The following is a 20,259-nucleotide window of genomic DNA, read 5'->3' as shown; positions in this document are numbered from 1 at the left end:
TATGTGCACTGCTATATATATACAGTATGTAAACCACCTCTCACCCAAATTAAGATTGGGTAGGCTCACGATATTTTTCGGCAACTGCAGCGATTCAAAGCATACACTACATTATTGTGTGTTATTAATCAAAACTTTTGAATGCGTCTGATGCTATTTCTGTTAAAAAAACATTAACCCATCATAATTGGATGGGATGACAACCATGTGTTATGGGGTGTTGATTTTTGACGTCATCTGCTGTTGTGCCGTCTGTAATCCAATCAAGGAAGGAGAGAGTTAAATCCAAGTTAATCCCACATCCATCGATACAGAGAAGCCTACAGGGAAATGCAATGGTAATTTTAAATGCAAGACCGTTAAACAGCTCAACTGGTAACACAGGACAAAGCTGCCATACAGCAGCATGCGAGTATCAACTGTTATTCTATCTCGTTTGTCGCTCTGATGTTGTCTGACTGTCGTTTGACAGCTGCTTTCCTGTATCCTCCAATCCTTTGTTGTCAGGGATACCACTCCGTGGAGATGCACTCCCAGAGGCAGGGTTGGGATATAGGAGAGAGGGGATCCTCATCTTGATGGAGCAACGAGAAAAGGGAAGAGCATAGTTTGGGGAGAAGAGTCACCTGTGGAGGTCACCAAATAAACCGAAAGAAGAAAAGGTGAAACATCAGGTAAGCACCGGATATAAACGGGATGTAGTCAGTGATTGGCCAAGCCTTTAAATAGGTCTTTCAGCAGAAAATTACACCATTACAAGTGTTATACTGTACATGAATATAGGATTTTGATGTTTGCATCCATGATTACATTTCATGTTTCAGAAAACATTTTGGGAGGAGGGGCTCTGAGCAGACACTAGTCGTTTGCTTTCTCCTACTCTGCGTGGTCTGTTGTAATTTTGGCTTTTTTTTAGGATGGGTTACGACCGGGAGAGGTTTGTGGGCTACGTGAACGAGGGCCTCCTGTGCTGTGTTTGTCGCGACGTGTTGCGACGCCCCCTACAGGCACCCTGCGAGCATGCCTTCTGCAGCGCCTGCATCAGTAGCTGGCTGCTCCATCATCACACATGTCCCGAAGACCGGCAGCCGCTGGACGTCGGTAGCCTCAAGCCTCTCTACAGGTCGTTTGCAAGTCGGTTGATTGTATTCATATTGTGGCGAAGTAAGAGGGTTCCCCATCTCTTGCACAAAGTCAGCTGGGATAGGCTGCAGCTCACCAGTGACACTTTGGAGCACAAGTGCTATAAAACGTTCCATGGACAAATAAAATGGAAATGAATGAAAGTGGAATTAAATACAATTCAGATTTCATTTTTTGACTTAGGTTTCGTGTGTGTTTGTATTCACAGGTACATGCGTAACGATCTGAACCGTCTGCAGATCCGCTGTGTAAATGCAGGACAAGGCTGTGAGACGGTGTGCTCTTTGGAGAACCTTCACACGCATGAGGAGGAGTGTGACTTTGCCTTTTTGTCATGCTCTAACTCAGGTATAAAGACTTACTTTTCACTATATCAAATCATTCACTATTAATATACATTTGGGAAAACAGCGTAAACCAATATCCATGTGTAGTGTAAAGGTAATCTGAAACCAATGGCAATCAATGGGTGAGAATAACAGGTGGCTCCATTGTTGCCATGGTGACCATCCAAGTGGATCTACCGGGCTTGCTTGTTCAGGGGGTAGCCGGGGTCAACTTCCCATAATTTTTTAATAGGTTTTTGTGCACAAATCATGCTCTTGTTCTCGCAACATGACGGCAACACGTTTTTGCTGACCGGAGACGACTACATTTGTCATCATTGTGGTAGGGACGGCAAGAGTGTGGAATTGTTACATGCTGCAGTGTGCAACCTTTGGCTTCCTGTGATTGTTGTACAGTATATGCTTCCAAATAGGTTTTCTGTATTAGGGATGGGCATTTGACTCATTTTACTCAATTGGCCATGGGGAAAATCATGTCACAAAGTTTGTTTTGTCACTGATGTAGTTCAATCCCAACCAACTCTCGGAGCCGCTCGGGACCCTAGGCAACTGCCTGGGTTGCATTGCCCCGTTGCAGAATCTCTGGCTTTAAGAAGCTATGATTCAACAACTGACAGAAATGTAGACAATCATTTTACATTTTACCCAGCACAGTGTGGAAAAATATAATGCACTGCAATATCCACATTTGTTTTGTATGAAAAGAAACACCCCTTGTGCATTGCAGGGTGTCCTACACAAGTTGAGAGACGCGGTTTGGAGGCTCACCTGTCTGAATGTAACTTCTGCAGCCGAGAATGTCCCAACGGCTGCGGCCACACTCTTCTGTCCACCGAGATGTCACAACACAACTGCGTGGCAGAGCTGCGTTCTGAAGTGGAAATGCTGCGGTATGTAACCATGAGTGGAGCAGGGCCACCGCCTGTGACCTGTAATGAATTTACATTCAAACGTGCACCACAAAGGGTTGAGATGGTGTGCAAGGTCAAGGAGGTGAGACGGGAGATGGAGTCTCGCTTGGACTCGCAGAGGAGACACATGGTGCAGAAGGAGTCACAACTGAAGAACGAAGTTGAGGAGGTGAAGGTAACATGACCACAAATAACAACTTAAGCTTCAAGTCTTAGTGGACTTACATGTCTTGTAAATCACACAAAAAATGATTAGTCAAACAATTACAACATACTGTTACACATTTATTTGGTCTAATAGGCTATTTAGATTATAAGCAACAGAATTTAAAAATGAGAATGAATCATTCTATGAATAAAAAAACTATTTTAGAAATACAGTATTATACACTTTTTTTTAACTTTACGTCATCGACATACATCCCAGGCCATTTGTTCATTTTAAAAGTCCAATGTGGCCCAATTCCCAATTATACAATTTATGCCTTCGAATTTAGGACATTAAAATGAGAAATTGTGAATAATTTGACATTTGTAATGACATTTTTCTGTCTCTCCTGCACAGGGCCAGTTATCCCGTGTGATCTGTGACGTGCGTGCCCTACTTGGAGCAGAACGTCTAAGGCGACAGGAGCTGGCAGAGATAGAGCTGGAGAAGAGAGAACTGCTGGAGCTCCTCAGAGACCTGCATCCCGTCAGGAATCAGCAGTCTGACGACCAGTTGGGCCGAGACCATCTTCAGGAGGACCGGCAGACATCCGAATGGCAAGCTACCTTCCAGCCACTGAGGCAGCAGCGGAGAGAGGCTTCTTTAAATCTACCCAGTGTATCGCTTCACTCGTCTCAGGCTTTAAACGGACCTGGTTGTCCTCCTTCACCTCAGTCGGGTGAAGGTGCACGCAAGACCGGAAACCAGAGTGTAACGTTGGACTGCATCAAAAAGAAGAGCCGTGAGGCGACGGTTATCTGAGTAGACCGGATTGAAGGCGAGCCAAAAAGAATAGATTTTTACAAATAAATAAAGCCAATTTTGACTATAGAGTATGGAGTTGTATCCTTAAGAATTTTAGAAGCAATACTGAGAATATATAATTCTGTTTGTTTCTTTTAATTTCACAGTAAACTTCAACTTGAAGTGGCATGAAACAGCTTGTGACCTCTTTTTCGAAAATTGTTCATTATAAGTCCAACAGCAGCTTCTTGTGAAATGAATTGAGTACGCTGCCACGATACACCGGTTGCATCCCAAAAGTTTGCGACATCTCGTATCTCAAGGGAACGCTCTCTTTAAGACTCTGGATCATGTAAATGATCGGTCGGTGAGATTAAAGAACAGAGCACCACATATGTGGCCCACGGGACATACTATGCCACCCCTACTTTGTAGGGATTATGACAATTTATATTTATTTTTGAGTTTCCCAAGTTGCTTCACTGTAGCAATCAATGATGTGAAACTAGAAACGGAACCTCAATAACCAGTACTATGAATTTTATTCTCTGGTTACAACTCAATAACAAATCAACACAAAGATATCCACAGACATCAATCCATGGAGATAGCATAAAACAACCTAATTGGTCCGTTTGGAGCCTTGGCAGGCTTTCAGTCAATGCCCAGGTGAATTTACCTGGTGAAGGAGCGGACGTGTCGGCCCCTACCGCCTCCACTCCCTCCCCCGCTGCCAAACTTGCTCACCTGGGAGCCCCTCCCTCCTCCACCACCTCCACCTCCGACGTTGCCGCCTGCGCCTCCTCCACCTCCAGCGTTTAGCCACGAAAGCCCAGTGCCACCTCGGCCACGTGGAGCGCGATCACGTGGAGCCAAGCGATACGCATCTGGGAAGTTAAGATGGGAGGAAACGTTTAGAAATTCACCGAGCATCCAGTTAGCACAGTTGTGGGTGCTTGTGTGTCAGTTCTTACTTGCAGGAAGTTGTCGTGAGGGCAGAGGTCCTCGCGTGAAGTTGCTTTGGCCTCCGCGTGGTTCGCTGTACGTTCCTCTGTGAGTGACGGCGGGCACTTGTGCGCTCCATGATGAACCTCGGCCTCCGTCTCGACGAGGGTAGTTACCTGTGGAACCAAGAGGCTCTTATCGCCCTCTGTTGGACAACCTCAGGTACACTTTGGACCTGAGGTATGTGCTTACAAGTCACAAATATTTTACTGAGGTTGCCTTGCAGCATCTATATAAAGTAGCTCTTTTAATATACCGGTACTGTTGCTGACAAAAAAAAAATGTAAATGTTTTAATTGTATTTACTCATTTGATATACTTTGCCTGTTATAACACTGACTGGTCTTGCATGCAGCCCTCATACCATGTACCTTGGAAATTTTCAAGACAATACTGTACTGAAAAAAAGATGAATATTGGGCTAAGATACTGCTGCCAGCTGCAAACAAACAAAAAAAAAAACAAAAAAAAAAAACAAGGAATCAGGGTCCGGGGGGGACAATTCCATAAAAGGACATTTACAATTGGAGAAATCTTCCAAATGGAAAAAAAACTAATGCCCAGACTGAGACTACAAGCACTGCAATTGAATAAGAAATTGAGACAATGGACGATATGTGTACAAACTCGATAGACTGATTACTGATGCCCTACATTCTATTTTATCGATTTTTTTTTTGTTTGGGGGGGGGGTTGTTTTGTTGCTTATGGTAAGCGTTTGTATGCAACTGCTTAAAAACTAATCAAATGAAAGTGCTCCCTGCAACCCCCCAGTAAATTAATACATAAATAAATAAACTGGCTGATCATTATGTTGTTGCAAATTTCCGCTCGTCCCATCAGGGGTTGCCGCAGCGAGGTAATCTCATGATTTATTTTGATAGTTTTCACCCTGGATGCCCTGGATCTTTTTTTTTTAAATCCACATTTGGGACCAGCAGCGGTTGGGTATTGGGGCGCTGGCCAGAAATCGAACCCGCACATCAATAAAAGGAAGCAGCATGTACCAGCATATCACCACTGCAAATGGTCATCATGCTGTATATATTGTACACGGATCCTGAGGTATAATATTTCAGAGCATGTGAAAGTTGCATTTGGTTCTTGCTTACCAGAGAGTAGTACACTTTTAGGCTGCGGTGGGGTGAAAAAGCGAGTCTGATTGTGGAAGGTGGCCCTGCCTCTGTTTCCAGTGAAGAGTCCTCTGGTGGGCAGCTTTGGGGAGCTTTTTAGGGGTCGCTTGGGAGGCAAAAGTCCAATTGGGGTGGTAATGTCTTTAAACTCAGCTGCCACAAAGTCATCCACGTGCATGCTGGGAGGACGGGAAGTGTTCTGTTTGCGCTGGCGGAAGATGTCATGGGGTCGGCAAAAGTTCTGTCCTAATCCCCCTCGACCTCCTCGGCCACGCGGAGCCGCCATGATGTGTGCTCTCTTCGCAGGTTCCACATAATCTGATTTACCACTGCAACCAATCATTCAGTTAAGGACATTTTACACGTGTCAAACCTGCTCTGCCTCAACATGATTATGATGTGCTACCTGGATGTAATGAAAGTCTCGTGCTTGTGCCTCCCCAGTCGGAAGCCCTTTTGAGCTTTGGCGTGACCTGGCGAGGAGGGCTCAGACAGGAAGGAGCGCTCCAGCTCTGCCTTCAAGTCCAGTTCTGGGCAACATTCCTGAGCCAAACCCACCAGATCCACTTTCACCTATGACAAGCATCCACACAATCATGTTAAGGGACAAATAAGGATCTTGTCTCCTTTTGCTAACAAATTGACTGACTCAATGTGATCAACAAGCTACAGTATTAGTCTTATGAATGGTATCAGGTGAATACTCAGGTTTAGTGTGCCTTCTGCCATCTGGTGGAACAGTATTAAATTCTTCTGCCCATAACCGGTACTATACATCACTAGCATAGAGAGATGAACAACACTATATTATTTGTAATAATTACATATTCTGAGAAGGAAATAAAGTAAAACTGGATCATTTCCCGTAGCACACAGTGATGATCTTACACGACACGCCGCGCACCATAGTAGTTGGGAATCACTCTTCGAGAGAAAACTGGAGTACTCACCATGTCAAGTTCAGTCTCTATATCATCCGTTTGGAAAGGAGAGAACCAAAGAGCCTTAAGTTGCTCATCAAGTGCTTCGGAAAGAATAAAAACGGTCCTACAGATTGAATAAAATGAGGGAGGATAGTTTAAAGTTTGGTCAGGTTTAGTTTCACGGCAAGTTCAAGTGGAATGAGCACAAGTGCATCGTTTCATTTCTGTGTATTATCAGCAGCCGTACCTGTGATTAAACTGAGTTGCGAGAGTCTCAGGCGCTGGCAGAGTGGGCTCGGTATCAACTGCAGGAGGCTCATTCCCAGCAGCCTCGAGCATTTGCCTCAGGACTGTCACGCTCTCCATTAGGGTCTCCAGTGAATCATCCTCCTTACAAAGTTTCTACAAGGAAAACGATAACTACATGTGATCGAATACAAATCTACATCAACTTTTATTCTGTCGGAATCCAATGAAGGGAACTTGGACTTTATTTGTACCTTGATTTGTTTCTCGAAAGTCAGAAGAGGATGAGTGTCTGACTTTTCCCACTGCAGGAGAGCCTTCATCTCAGATCCACTCAGTAACCTTGGAGGAGGAACAAAAGATGTCTCCTCGACGGATGCCTGGCCCTCCTCATGACACTAGAGTCATAAACACACGCACCCTTACTATAAATTGCCCCTAAACAAGACAGTTTTGTCCGTGAATAAAAATAAGGTAGATAAAAAAATCTATACATTTTTCACAAAATAAGGTAGATAAAAATATATACCTGTACATTTTTCACAAAAAAGTTTCAGGACACATCGCACACGTTTTAGGTTTATCCACAGATTTTACTCGAAAGACGATTATCCCTAACTTTTGTGGGGAGCGTACATAAAATATGAGCAAATCTTACCACTGGTTCTGTGTTCACAATCTGTCGGAGGAAGTCCAACAAAGCTGAGAGCAGGTCTGCAGAGTCCTTGATGAAGGGAAACACCAATCTCTTCAGAAGTGAGAATAAGCCAGTATTGTGTTTCTTCAGAGCTCTGAAAAAATTGTACCACATTTGACAGAGGTTTAGAGAAGTGCAATAGTGCTTGTAGGAAAACAAGTCTCAAAGGTGACTCTTTGTGGGGGAAAAGGAGAGAAAACAATGGTAGTAGTTACACTTTCAGATGGTAAAGTCCATAGTCGTGCTCTGTGAGGAATGTTAAAGTCCTGATACAGGTAAGAAGAAGAGGTGCACTGCTGTTTCTATTTGCCAAAACCTCCATCAAGGAGTTGCAAATGGCTGACAGCATCTCTCGGCCTGGGAGTGCATTGGCCAGCTGTTCCACCTCTGACACGCAGCCGTCACCTCCTTGAGATATCACCAGAGAAATATCCTAGGAAAAAAAATGATGTATACATTATTAAACATAGTATAAGGAATCAAACATGGAAAAAAATGGAATTATGACCGAACTGGATCTTGTGCATCCAACCAACTCCCATAATGCAGTGCAGTTTTTGCGATGCATTGTGGAATGTGATAACCATCTCAAGCAACAAAACAAAGATACTTGAAGCACGGATCCATTGATGTTTATATAGCGCGGGAAACAAAAAGAGTTGAGATTTCCCAGCCATGCCAAAATTGTTCGTAAAACCGAAAATAGCATTTCACCTGAGGTAATTTATATTTCATAAATTTGGACATAAACCAAACTGTAAAAAACTGATTATTCGTGAACCAAGGTTCCATTGTGTTTTACAAGGTGGTAATTGTAAAATTTGGAGAACCCCTGTCTCAAAACGGCCAAGTGTCACTTCCGTATATTCCCTTGACGCAATTAAAAGTTTCCTATCATCTAGTGCTTTGGTGGCATCTAGTGTATTACAAAAAGCAAAGAACCAACACGAGTTGAGCTGTTTAGCAAATAATAGCTTCCACAGCGGGGGGGGGGGGGGGGGGGCATGAATTTGAGAGGGGTGAGTTACGATACTCTTTATGCTCTGTTGACTTTACTTACCTGGTCACACAGTGACTGTATTATTGTTCCCATTAGTTCGCTGCATTGTTGTTGCTGTAACGAGTGGTTGACGGGGGGCACCAGCAGAGGCAGCAGCAAGGGGAAGAGATCTGCCAGTTGTTCATCTCCAGACACCGACCCAGAGAGCAGGTGTAATGTGGCACATTTACAAGCTCTCTGTGATGCTAGCGCATCAGTCAAAGAAAGCAGCCGCAATACTTGGGCCCAGCACGGGGCTTTCCCCTCCACTCTGCAAGAAATGTTTTGCTCTCAGTCAGTTTACAGTCATTAAAGTCACCATGGTGCACAGTGGTGTCCTTCACTTACGGCTGTAACTCCTCCAACAGCAGTTCCAGCAAAGTTTTCATAATGAGGGTGGCGGTGGGAGAAGACAGGTCAGCCAGCTGAAGACACACTCTCCTGAGAATGGCCAAGAGCGGAGGGCAGCTGGTGGCGCACACACATTGCAAAGCCTCGGAGAACACTTTCCACTGTGCCCGGATGTGCATACTCCACAGCTTCCTCGTGTTTAAGGCCACCGCAACGTCTTGTACCGACAACACCTGAGCAAACAACAACATAGGCATGTAAAAATAAAAAGGATGGAGCATAGTCGATTGCGGTGAGCTGAAGTACCTGAGTGCTTTGCATTGGAAGCGGCAGCGGCAGGAGCTCAGTCAACAGTGTTAGACCAGAGAAGAGCCCTTCGGGAGCCTTCAGTAATGATAGTAAAACTTCCTTGAGCATCAGTGACCATGTGTTACTGGCCAGCGTCTCTTCTGTATGCGTCACCTGTAAGGAATTTATAGCTGACTCATTATCATATTCAAGGAGCAAAGACTCTCCCCCTAAACCTCACACACCTCTTCATTGACACCTTGCGTAAAAGTGAGGAGCACATCAACAATAAGAGCCTGCACTCTGGTTTCCTCCCCATCTAGTCGTCCCGATGCAGGGATGGAGCAAACTATCATGTGGAGCATGACCAACACGCTGGCCACGCGAGTGTCTCTGAACTGGAAGGCACCTCCACGGAGCAGCTCTGTCAGCATGGTGCGCAACAACCGCAGCGTGCTCATGCACACGTGGAGGATCATGCAGCGCTGTGGCGTGGGGCCCATGTTTCCGTGCAAGCGCCACGGCTGTAGCAGCACCCCACACAGCTTTTGCAGGACGCGCACGCATGTATCCAGACCCTCGCCGGAGAACAGCTGAACACAGGCAAGACTCCACTTCAGGTCCCTTTGCTGACCTGGAGGAACATGGTGGTCAGGTGCTTTTATTGAGTCGAATGCAGAGAAAGCCAAACAGAAAAAAAAGATGAGGTGCACTGTTTATTACAGTAGAACTGGGATTCTCAGCTTGTAGTTCAGTACCCAAAACCAGGTTAGAGAAACATAAATGGATATTTCGTGGACAGCTAATCCAAACAATTATTAGGGTTTCAATAATTTTCTTGATTTTGCATTTCACTCATTCACTACCAAAGACGTTTTAAAACGTCTTTTCAGACTTGGTCTAGAATTGGATGGTACGGAATGAGTTAACAACAAAACAAACACAAAATACAATATCAAAGTGCATTGGCTGTGTCTATCCTTGATCATTCGTGGGAGCACTACAATAAATTCTAACTAATGTGGTATTGAATTAGCTAACAAACAGGCCATTGTATGAGCCTGTTCTGCTCTGCATAAGACGTATTGCAATTTATCTTCTTTATTCAGTGTGAACTGATCCCACACTTTGGATTTTCCTTTAACGCATGTCCTTAACGCAATATTTGGCGCAGGATATGAAAAACTATGATAAGAATTTCCTGTTGCACAAGCTATATTATTATTTACCTCCAACTGAAGGCGGGGGGCAGGCAATGTGGCAGATCACTCTGAGAGCAGTGACCAATCCAGTTCCCTCTGGAGTCAACACGTTTTCCACATTCTGAAGACATGAGACGGTACACGTAAAAATGAGATACAGCAGTGTCGCTTTTATGCAGCATCGGTTTAAACATGCAATGGTCAAGGCATATGTTTGAGCAGTCCAGACATGTCAGCACTATCATGTATACCAACAGGATCTACAGAATAACAGGTGATTCAGGTTTGTTATTTGATGAGATAATTTTTGGTAAATATGTGCCTTGGATAATGCTTGCTGCATGTTTGGTCTAGCAAGTTATAAAATCGCACTATTTTGATAGATTACAGTGCCATCTTGAATTTGAAAGAGACATTCTCTACCTGTTTGACATAGTCCAGGAGTGGTAAGATGCTGCCGATCTCAAAGCGCAGTTTTTCCAAAGGCTCCAGCCATTTGTTGAGCTCTGAAGAACATCAATCAGCATAATCATTGTGAAGATGCACTCCAACAACAATAACTATGAAACAATGCAAATTCCTCATTTGTCATATTCACCTTGGAGCTTGGCATTGGTCTCATCCGCCTTGGCTATGGAGAGCAGTGGAGCAGCATACTGTTCCATCATACGCAGTTCATTTGAGCTTTGCACCACCAATAAGATGAGCATACACGCATAGTTATATGTCACTGCTTTGCGAGTCTTGGCCTCACTTTAAGGGGGGAAAAAAATTAAAATAATTTTTATAAACAGACATGAGTAAAAATTAGGGTTGGGTGATATGGAACAAGAAGAGGATCTCACCCTTGTCCTTCTTTGCTGTAGTGCTGCAATAGTGTGACCAGACAGGACAAGTTGTTGTCCAAACTCAAAACGTGTGCCACAGCACTGCGGCCCGTCACAGTGAATGTCATCAGGTAGAGTGAATGGAGGATGGCCAGGACATCCGGATTGTCACCTTCATCCAAGTTCACTGATCCGTCTACGCCTGAGGTCACATGGTTCATGAGCTCCGATACCCCTTGGAGAGCATGTAGGGCCTGCATGAGCCACACGCCAAAGCCTTCTTCACCAAAGCCGGGCCCGGTGAGAGCTCCCTCGCCTCCCGTGAAGGCCGTCTCCTCCCCGTCGTTCTCAGCCACGGATGCGAGAAGGCGCAGGAGTAAGTTGGTGGGAGTGGGTTGGGCGAGAAGGAAAAGCAGACCCGACTGCGTGAGCGACAGGAAGCGAAGGAGCTCTCTCACGGCTTGAATGATGCCCAAGTGTCCAGCCGCCGCTGCTGCAGAAAGCACCACTGATGTGCTCTCCAAGAAATGGCAAGCATGCAAGTACCTGGAGATGATTAAAGTCAACCGTGGCGGCACAACTGAATTCTGATATAAACTTTGGAACCAAGTGTGGAGGAATAAGTACCTGTAAAGTGTTGGGTATGGATCATCTCTCTCCTGTGGTCCTGTTATTCTAACAGAAGTTGGAAATGCTTTCCCCGGGGGCTGCACCATGCAGTGAGGGGCGGTCTCCAGCAGCTGATACAACTCCTCCAAAGCACCCACCAACCGATCGAGCTCTGCTTCACTCACAGCGGAGGAACTCAGGGCCGGCTCCTCCTCCATTGGCGTGTCAACATCCTCCATATCCTCCTGATAAGTAACAGTTGACATTTTTGTGTCATCAAAAACAAAAAAAAAAACAATACCAAATAAAATGATCAATCTACATGTGTGTGCGAATTAGTGTGTACCTGCTGTGGCTCACTCCATGCTGCTGCTGTACGGCGAAGGTCAAGCAGTACCTCAAAAACGTGGCTTTTCTGAAGAATGGCATTGCCGGCAGTTATGACCCTCACCGTTTCATCACGTAGGAACAGCTGCACTAAACGCTGTGAAGGATACGATTTTAGAACTTGGGAAACATAAAGCCCTTGTTTCTGAAAATTGTATTGCATTAGAAAGAGAAAAAAAACGGATGCAAACCTGATAGCCACTCTTCTCTGTCTCGCCAGCATCGAGGAAAGCCTCTACCCCAACAGCAGAACTGATGAGAGCGTCAAGTGCCCTGAGAAGACTCAGTTTCAATGTGGAGGAGACGTGGTCCCTATGGAGGAGATCCAACAGGACGTCCAGAGCTCCGTCACGAAGGAGCGCCTTCAGGCCCTGTGGACACTCCGCTAGATACGACGCTAGCTTGGCACCTGCTTTCAGTTGCCTGAGGTTCAGAGCAATTGGTTGTGTGAGGGCAATCTCCATACTTAATGCTTGGAGAGCCCACTGGGATAAAAGGCTGACATGCTCTTCCCTGGCCACAGACTCGCCCTGTTTAATGAGGCACACCAAGCCCTTGGCAAGAAGTCCTGAGGCTTCTTCCAAGGCAGTGACCCAGCGGACATCTCTGTCTTCTCCAATGCTTCCTAGCAGTTCTTTCAGCTGCACAAAAGCATCAGTGTCCTCTCCACCTGCTACTCCCTCAGGACTGCTGGAGTCCTTGGGCTCCTCCACGCGGGGTTTCTCAAGTTGGGTTTCGAACAGTGACTTGTACGGAGGCGTGAAGTAGACCAGTGGTCGGAGTTCTCGTTCGTAGGGGTCAAACTGGACTGGTGGGACAGATGCAAGGTCCTCAGGTGTGTAGTCCATGTCAAAGGAGGGCAGCTTAAAGGTGCCGTTATCCAGGTCATCCTCATCACTGGAAATCTGCTCATAGCCGTCATCACCTAAATAAAAAAGAATAACAAAAAACAGGATACACGTTGGACTATTTATCGATTGCATTGTAAACGAAGGTATTTCAATTTTCTGCGATATATAAAGAGGATGAGAGCAAGGAACATAGTGACAAATGAAAAGAAGTCTACCTCTTTTCATGTTCAAGAAAAGATGAGCTGTGTTCCGAATCATTCACGCCGTCCTGACTTCCTAATCACCGGATAGGGATTTTTATGTAGTGCACTACATAGTTTACTAACTTAACTCATCAAATGAAAAATAATTTTGCAAATAAATGCATAGTGACAAAAGAAGAAAGTTCATCGTTAACACCGAACATGGCGGCATACTTCAGTGTTGGCTGAAGGAGGCATCTCCTCAGCTTTCAAATGTCAAAACTTTCGATTCCACTTTCGACCTCGAAATGTTCTGTTGAATATACCTATCACACAACCTCAAGGTGTCACCCGTTAAACAAATAAGATTCTTTTTCGGTCAGATCATTATTTTGAACACACCAACGAGTTTTTCGACTTCTTTTCAAGATGCATTATGGGATACATTGAGTGCACGATCGCGATAAACAGAGCGATAACATGTACTCACTACATATTTGAGCAGAATTTTTTTTAGTGGCTAGCGAGTGATTCTGAACACAGCCATACAGACCTGATGACAGCTTCACTTCCAAACATGCAGGTTCTGTTGAACATGCAGGACACAATGACGACATTACTTTGAAGCGTAGAATTGCTGACCGCAAGCCTGGTTAGTTGAGGGTGTTGATGGAGGCAGCATGCCACAGCAAAGTCATCTTTTTCACTCAGTCCAAAATGGACCCAGTTCACGTAACCCTCACAAGTCCAATGAGCTTGTGTTCGGTTGATGCTGTACTTTAAGGGGGGTCTCGAGTTTTGTGTCCATTTGAGACTGGAGACTGTACTTCTCCCACCAAACAACTCCCCTACCTTCCTCCATCTCCTCGTCCTCACCCTCATCGTCCTCTTCTTCCTCGTCCTCTGGAACGCTCCCCTCCGTCCGCATGTCTTCTTCCTCTTCTTGCCCCTCCTCTTCGTCCTCACCCTCCTCCTGTTCAGCGTCGGAGTATGCTTCATCGGCAGCCAGCGACCGTTCAGGCGACACAGCCTCCAGGTAGTCCTCACGGCCCTCACGTGGCTCAACTTTGACCATGCCCACTGTTGACATCACAGTCAAGATGACGTTTAGCGAAACAAAAGGAAATGTAATTTCCAGAAAAAAAAAAGAAAAAAAAACCCACTGCTGTTTCTCACAGGGGATGTGTTACGGGTGAAAATGTACAATACAGTATGGGGTTGCACGGTATGCCAGAACTAAAAAAGCCCGGCGATACGGCAGTATCAAAACTGAACACTTACACATGCCTGTATTTCCATGTAGTTCAAAAGGTAGGAAACATTTCAGCAAAAAAGTCATAAGTGGGCTTGCTTCAAGATGTTATGCGTCACTCTTATAAACTAAGCACATTATTTGTATGTAGAAAGTACAAAAGACTCATGAGCACGCTGCAGGAGTAGAGTACAATATGCCACAAGTCCCGGTTTAATTTTATTATTTGAATCTGACATCCAAAAGAAAGACAATTAAAGACTGCACAGCATTTAAATGTTAAAGCTAACCACATCATGTCATCTCGAACCAGCTAGCTTACAGTTAACATATTGTCTGCCTCTTAAAATAGTGACCCTAAGTCAAAATTTGACAACGTTTATCTCCTCAGGATGCTGGTCACCTCTGCTAAATTCGGCTGCATCCTTAGCTAAACAGATCATTCAATTATCGTCCTGAAATGAAATTATTAATTCATAGAAGCTAATCATAACGTGGTTCAGTTTTTTTTTTACCACAATGGGCTCACGAAAATCTGCATCAATTTTACGAGAATTATAAACCTTCAAACAGCTGACTACTTTAACACAAACAAAAACCCCAGACATGCAGCTGCAATGCCTCATTATCCATTTAATTAGGACACGTGCATGCAAAGAACGTGTATGTACAGTGTACGTTAATGCCCGATCGTGAGCTATGGCTGACAGCAGATCCTGTTTACATGTGCTAATTGTGTTAGTGTTTCATTGGTCTACCGGCATTCAGTAAATGGCTCGAAAGCATATTGGTGACTTTGCCTCTCCTTTCCCAAATGTGAGGGCATTACAGTAAGTATCCTGTGAAAACCGATTGCTGAAAAAAAATCAGCAAATGATGAACCAAAAGAAAGTGAGGAAAACACTAATATAAGTGGGAAAGTAAGTTGTGTTACTTACTGCTTGATCCTGGTGCTTGGACCTGCTCTTCGTCGTCATCATCAGGGGGTGGGGGTCCAGGTGGAGTGCGAGGCCCTCGGGGTGCTGGTCGTGGTGGGCTGCCATTGTATTGGTCATCTTTTTCCCACTCTACAGTACATTGTTAAACATGAAGCACTGTAAGGCAGAATCTACTCAAACAATATCCAGTGGATTTTCTTTTGAATGTAGCCCACCTTGTTTAACAAGTCGTTTGGCCCCGCACGGCTGCTGAGGCGGGGGTGGAGGTGGCGGAGGGGGCGAGCCTTGCTCATGCGAACGCTCCGCTGTGCCGTACACAGCCAAGGTCAGGCTGGTGTACCAGCCACGCAGCACCAGGCCATCTGTGTTGATCTTCACACACATAAAGACGGCATGTTTAACAGCTTGGATTTGGCTTTTTTGGACGACACAATTCATCCAAGTCTGGATGTTTTTCACATTAAGGTGGAAGGATCTATGAACGGGTCTAAAAACATGAGACTTTTGACCCAGAACCTTCAGAAGTCAGCTAGAAAGCTGGAGAGGAAAAAAAATCATCTTTTAATTAAACACTAATTTAGTGCAACTGAATTACAGATTATAGGTCACACACAAATTATTATTTGTTACATGAGAAAAACCTGCTATTTTAACTTGAACGTGTTGATATTCTGTTTCTGCTTACCTTTCCATTGGGTCTGAAGACAATCGATTTGTTCTCGTCATACTCCAGACTGAAGACAGAAAGCAACACAGGATGAATACAAAAAATTGTCCATACACTATTATGCAGTGCTGCAGACTACATTGGCTCACACCAAACTATTCAGCTGATTGAATCTTATGAACAAGATGTATATTGAAAGTGACATACTAAATATATTGCCAGACAGAATAATAGTAGCTTAGTTTTATATATCAAAATGTTTTTGTTTTGTTTTCAATAGCGAAGAACTGGTCTCAAAGTTGCAGCCCAGGGGCCATTTGTAGCCCGCAATATGATAATTAGAGGGCCCGCTATTTGACTTCAAAGTTTAATGTTACTTCAGCCCCCACGTGGCAGTCGTGTTACTGCACTCTTGTGTTGTTTTTTTTCTTCAAAATCACTTATGGGCTATCAGAGCTCAGTAGAAGTGGGAGCTCAAGCAGAAAGAAAACATCACCTGTCACAGATCCAGCCATGTCTTTAAAATAAATAAAAACTGGGGTGTTGGCGACAAAAACAGCCAATTTTATGAAATACCCACTCCAGCATCCCTGGCAAAGATAATAAATAACTGAGAAGTGTCATATCTACACTTGAAAACTCTCATTGAAATTCAGTCAAACTCTGGTGCTACTCCATTTACAGTCCTATTATAAGTCCATCCATCCATCCATTTTGGGGGGTGCTGGAGCCAATCCCAGCCGTCTTCGGGCAGTAGGCGGGGGACACCCTGAATCAGTTGCCAGCCAATCGCAGGGCACACAGAGACGAACAACCATCCACGCCCACACTCACACCGAGGGACAATTTAGAGTGCCCAATCAGCCTGCCATGCATGTTTTTTGGAATGTGGGAGTAAACCGGAGCAACCGCAGAAAACCCACGCAGGCCCGGGGAGAACATGCAAATTCCACACAGGGAGGCCGGAGCTGGAATTGAACCCGGTACCTCTGCACAGTGAAGCCGACGTGCTAACCACTGGACTACCGAGCCGCCCCCTATTATAAGTATGGGAATAAAAACAGCTCATCCTGAGACCTCTGATGAGTATTGCATCTTTCTCAATTTCAACAAGGGTGGGGTTGAGTTTCTGGTGAGACCAGTTAGCTAAAACAGGAACAAAGAAGCTTGAATATGGGTGGGTACATGCACACACACCCCACTGGCCTCTGAGAACTGGGTTTGGATGCTATTGTGACTGGTTCGACAGGTCAGACAGACATGCACATCTTAAAACACTATGGGAATCCACCTAGGAAGTACAGACTATAAAGTGGAGAGCCTCATCAGGATAAAGAGAGAACAAGGGTTAGGGGCTCACCTGCCGAGTCTGTTGAACGTTGGGCTGTTGGGTTTGGGTACATTATTAAAGAACAGCTCCAGCTGGAAAGCATGAGGGGATGTCTCACTAGAAAGCCAAACACAAAGTTCATGAAATAGATGATTATCTTTCATGTCTCCTTAAATCACATGAGTAGTATCACATCAACACAGGAGTGGGGGACATAAGAACAGTTGTTCGCCGCTAAAGAAGATAAACTAAACTAGAAAAGCATTTCAAAGAGGAAAGTAAAAAAGGGGTCTTCTGTTCACAACATAGTTCCATTCCTGCAGCAGTGACATAACTTGTGTTTGTAAGTGGACATAGAAAATCTACACACCCCAGCTCAAATTATACCCCGATAAATGATTTCAAAACACTTTCCATTACTGTGACCTAAAAAACAACCAGCCCGACTGAAAAAATATATATATTTTCAAGAAGTAAAAATAAACAAGTGTGATAAAGTGGTTGCACATGTACATATACTGACCTTCATGAATATTAGCACCCCTGCTTAAGATATGTTCTTTAGCTTCTAATAAACACACACACACACACACACACGGACACACATGAATGTGTCCGTGTGTGCGTGTGTGTGTGTGTGTGTGTGTGTGTGTGTGTGTGTGTGTGTATGTGTGTAAGTGTGTGTGCGCGTGAGGATTGTGAAGTGGTGTCAGTGTCATAGGATCAGTGCATAAGTGTGAAGTACGGTACAGACATACAGTTATGGCATCGATACTGGTGCGTCCCCTCATAAAGCATAAAGTGGATATGTGTTGTGATAGTAATAATTCAGCCATGAAAATGATTTGTGACAAACAAATACAGTAGTGTCATTTTGAGTTGACGTTTGTATCAAATGATGACATTGAAGAGCCAACATCTCATCTCTCCAAAAATACATTTGTCCCTCGCTCTTCTATTGTTCTCCTTGCCAGAATCTCTGGCGGAAGCAGTTAACATGTAAACAGAGGAGATAACGTATATAAAGAGAGAAGCCAGGAGCGACGAGGTTGCGAATAGAAATGAAAAAAAGATTTGGCTGATTTAGCATGGATGTGTTGACAGGGTATTCATAGGTCTCACCCGCATGCTCTGCTCTCAGGTAAGTTGGTATGTGCTTTGATTCCGGGAGGAATGACACGGACTTCTGTGATCAGCACCACACAGGGGAAACGTACCACATCCACATTGGTAAACTGCGTGTGAACAGACAAAGAAACAGGATAGTAAATGTGAACAAGTACATCTAACCATGCACAACAAACAGGCCAGCGCGAATAGCTTCTAAACAAAGCCAATATTCTACAGAGATAATCTCGAACTATGAGCAAATATCATACAAAGAGAAACTGTATATAAAATAACAACAAATATTACGTGAGTCAATCTGATTCAATTTGATAGTTTCCCGTGCAGACGATGCTAACATTAGCCTGCTAGCCCACGAAATTGCGCCTGACTGTGCAAGAATTATAGAAGAGAAGAATACACGTATTGAATGCACAAAACTATTCGTCTAAAACAGAATATGCAGTTTTGTTACCTCGGCGCTTTGGTGTTTAAACGTATCTAGAAAAAGAAGCTCAGTTGAAGAATCCCCCGCCATTGCTTTGGGTTACCACTGTCCGCGGAGTCAACATCCGCCTTCGTGATTACTACTTCCGGAGCACAACCGTTAATGCGTCCATTTTTGAAACACCTTTATTTAACACATGCAAATGACAAGAGCATAAAGAATCACTCTTTGCATTCATAAACAGAACATAACGACAGAAAGATTTTGCAGATGTACAATGGCAACATAGATTAACCACAGTTCCAGGACAGTCCAAACAGAAGTTACAATTTAGATCAATGTGTTTCTCGAGCCTCGTCAAGTGCATCGTCTCATAAGAAACAAAAAGTAACAAAGAGTAAAACTTTATTTTTATATTAATCATACGCTCAGCCTTTATATTATCTCGTCAAAATCAGTGTTGTTCATAAAATGTACTGAAGAATAGAGTAGTCAATGTATGGAACACATGCCACATATTGTCCACTCTATTTTATTGATGTGCCCCACTGAGCAGTATCCTTCTTACATCATCAAAAGTCCTCTGATATTTATCGCATTTACTTTTGTCGTTTTTTCCAAACATTTGATGAATGTATTTATTATTGATTTATACAATTAAAAATGTTACTTGGTTAAGAAGAAACCCTTTATTTGTCTCACAATGGAGCAAATCACTAAGAAAGAAAATCATTCAGAAGCCATAATTGGTCATGATATATTTGATGACAAAAGGAACATAAATTATGTATTTATTATTAAAATCTACAAACTGCAAAAATAGTAAGAATATAAAAACGCATTTTAAATGCTTGATTACAGATTAATTACTGTATGATGAAATGTATGTTATGTTTTTGTACCGATCATGAATTACTATTTTAGTTTTAAAAGTTGAACTTTAAAAATACAATTATAATAATGAAATAAAGCACATCATACGTTGTTTTACATTGAACACAAACAGCTTTACATGAAATTCAAAATATTAGTAACATGAATTAGTAACAAATGTATTAATTTTAAATAATAAAATAAACAAACAAAAACAATGAAATAAAAATAAACAAGCTAATTTTTTAAATATAATACACAAATATGAGTAAAATATTCTAAGAAATCGAAACATTTTTTGTTATTGAATATGTGGCTATTTAATTACGATTAAATTGGAAACAATAAAAAATATAGTATTGTTATAATTACCTATTATACATATTTACATCCACATTTACTTTTGTTTGTTTGTTTGTTTTAGTTTTTAACACTTGCCAATCTGTCCCGTTTAAAAAAAAACATTCCGTGTGATCGTCTGCCACGTCACTGGAGGCGGGAAGAAGGCGGCAGGTAGGTAAATCACGTGACCACCACAGGTAGTCGCTTCA

The 20,259-nt window shown here is 43.5% G+C and overlaps 2 protein-coding genes across 4 annotated transcripts; one reads left to right on the top strand and one right to left on the bottom strand.

Moving 5' to 3' along the window:
• The first annotated feature begins 450 nt into the window (after positions 1-450).
• On the top strand, positions 451-3,547 carry rnf41l (ring finger protein 41, like). 2 transcript variants are annotated; one of them, XM_052066841.1, is made up of 6 exons: positions 451-674; positions 917-1,123; positions 1,352-1,491; positions 2,218-2,380; positions 2,456-2,570; positions 2,967-3,547. In XM_052066841.1, exons 2-6 carry the CDS (start codon positions 918-920, stop codon positions 3,369-3,371), a joined length of 1,029 nt encoding a protein of 342 aa, XP_051922801.1. In that variant the 5' UTR covers positions 451-674; position 917; the 3' UTR covers positions 3,372-3,547. The 2 variants fall into 2 exon arrangements, with proteins under 2 accessions (XP_051922801.1, XP_051922800.1); XM_052066840.1 differs by having other exon boundaries at positions 458-674; positions 2,456-2,576.
• A 324-nt stretch (positions 3,548-3,871) lies between these two features.
• On the bottom strand, positions 3,872-18,990 carry virma (vir like m6A methyltransferase associated). Of its 2 annotated transcripts, none has more exons than XM_052066837.1 (27): positions 18,863-18,990; positions 18,403-18,515; positions 17,311-17,397; positions 15,969-16,017; positions 15,499-15,655; positions 15,284-15,412; positions 13,946-14,173; positions 12,252-12,985; positions 12,020-12,157; positions 11,692-11,918; positions 11,083-11,610; positions 10,836-10,990; positions 10,661-10,743; positions 10,265-10,358; positions 9,281-9,669; positions 9,054-9,209; positions 8,745-8,980; positions 8,418-8,667; positions 7,573-7,790; positions 7,319-7,451; positions 6,915-7,058; positions 6,662-6,816; positions 6,442-6,538; positions 5,898-6,064; positions 5,471-5,820; positions 4,328-4,474; positions 3,872-4,240 (listed from the first exon to the last, which is right to left on the bottom strand). In XM_052066837.1, the coding sequence occupies exons 1-27, from the start codon at positions 18,923-18,925 to the stop codon at positions 4,029-4,031; spliced, it is 5,439 nt and encodes a 1,812-aa protein (XP_051922797.1). In that variant the 5' UTR covers positions 18,926-18,990; the 3' UTR covers positions 3,872-4,028. The 2 variants fall into 2 exon arrangements, with proteins under 2 accessions (XP_051922797.1, XP_051922798.1); XM_052066838.1 differs by having other exon boundaries at positions 13,970-14,173.
• Positions 18,991-20,259: the final 1,269 nt, after the last annotated feature.

This window comes from Hippocampus zosterae, chromosome 5 (assembly GCF_025434085.1).
Source record: "Hippocampus zosterae strain Florida chromosome 5, ASM2543408v3, whole genome shotgun sequence".
Lineage (NCBI taxonomy): Eukaryota > Metazoa > Chordata > Actinopteri > Syngnathiformes > Syngnathidae > Hippocampus > Hippocampus zosterae.
Note: the sequence above shows the minus strand (reverse complement) of the source record. Positions and strands in the feature narration are given on the sequence as shown.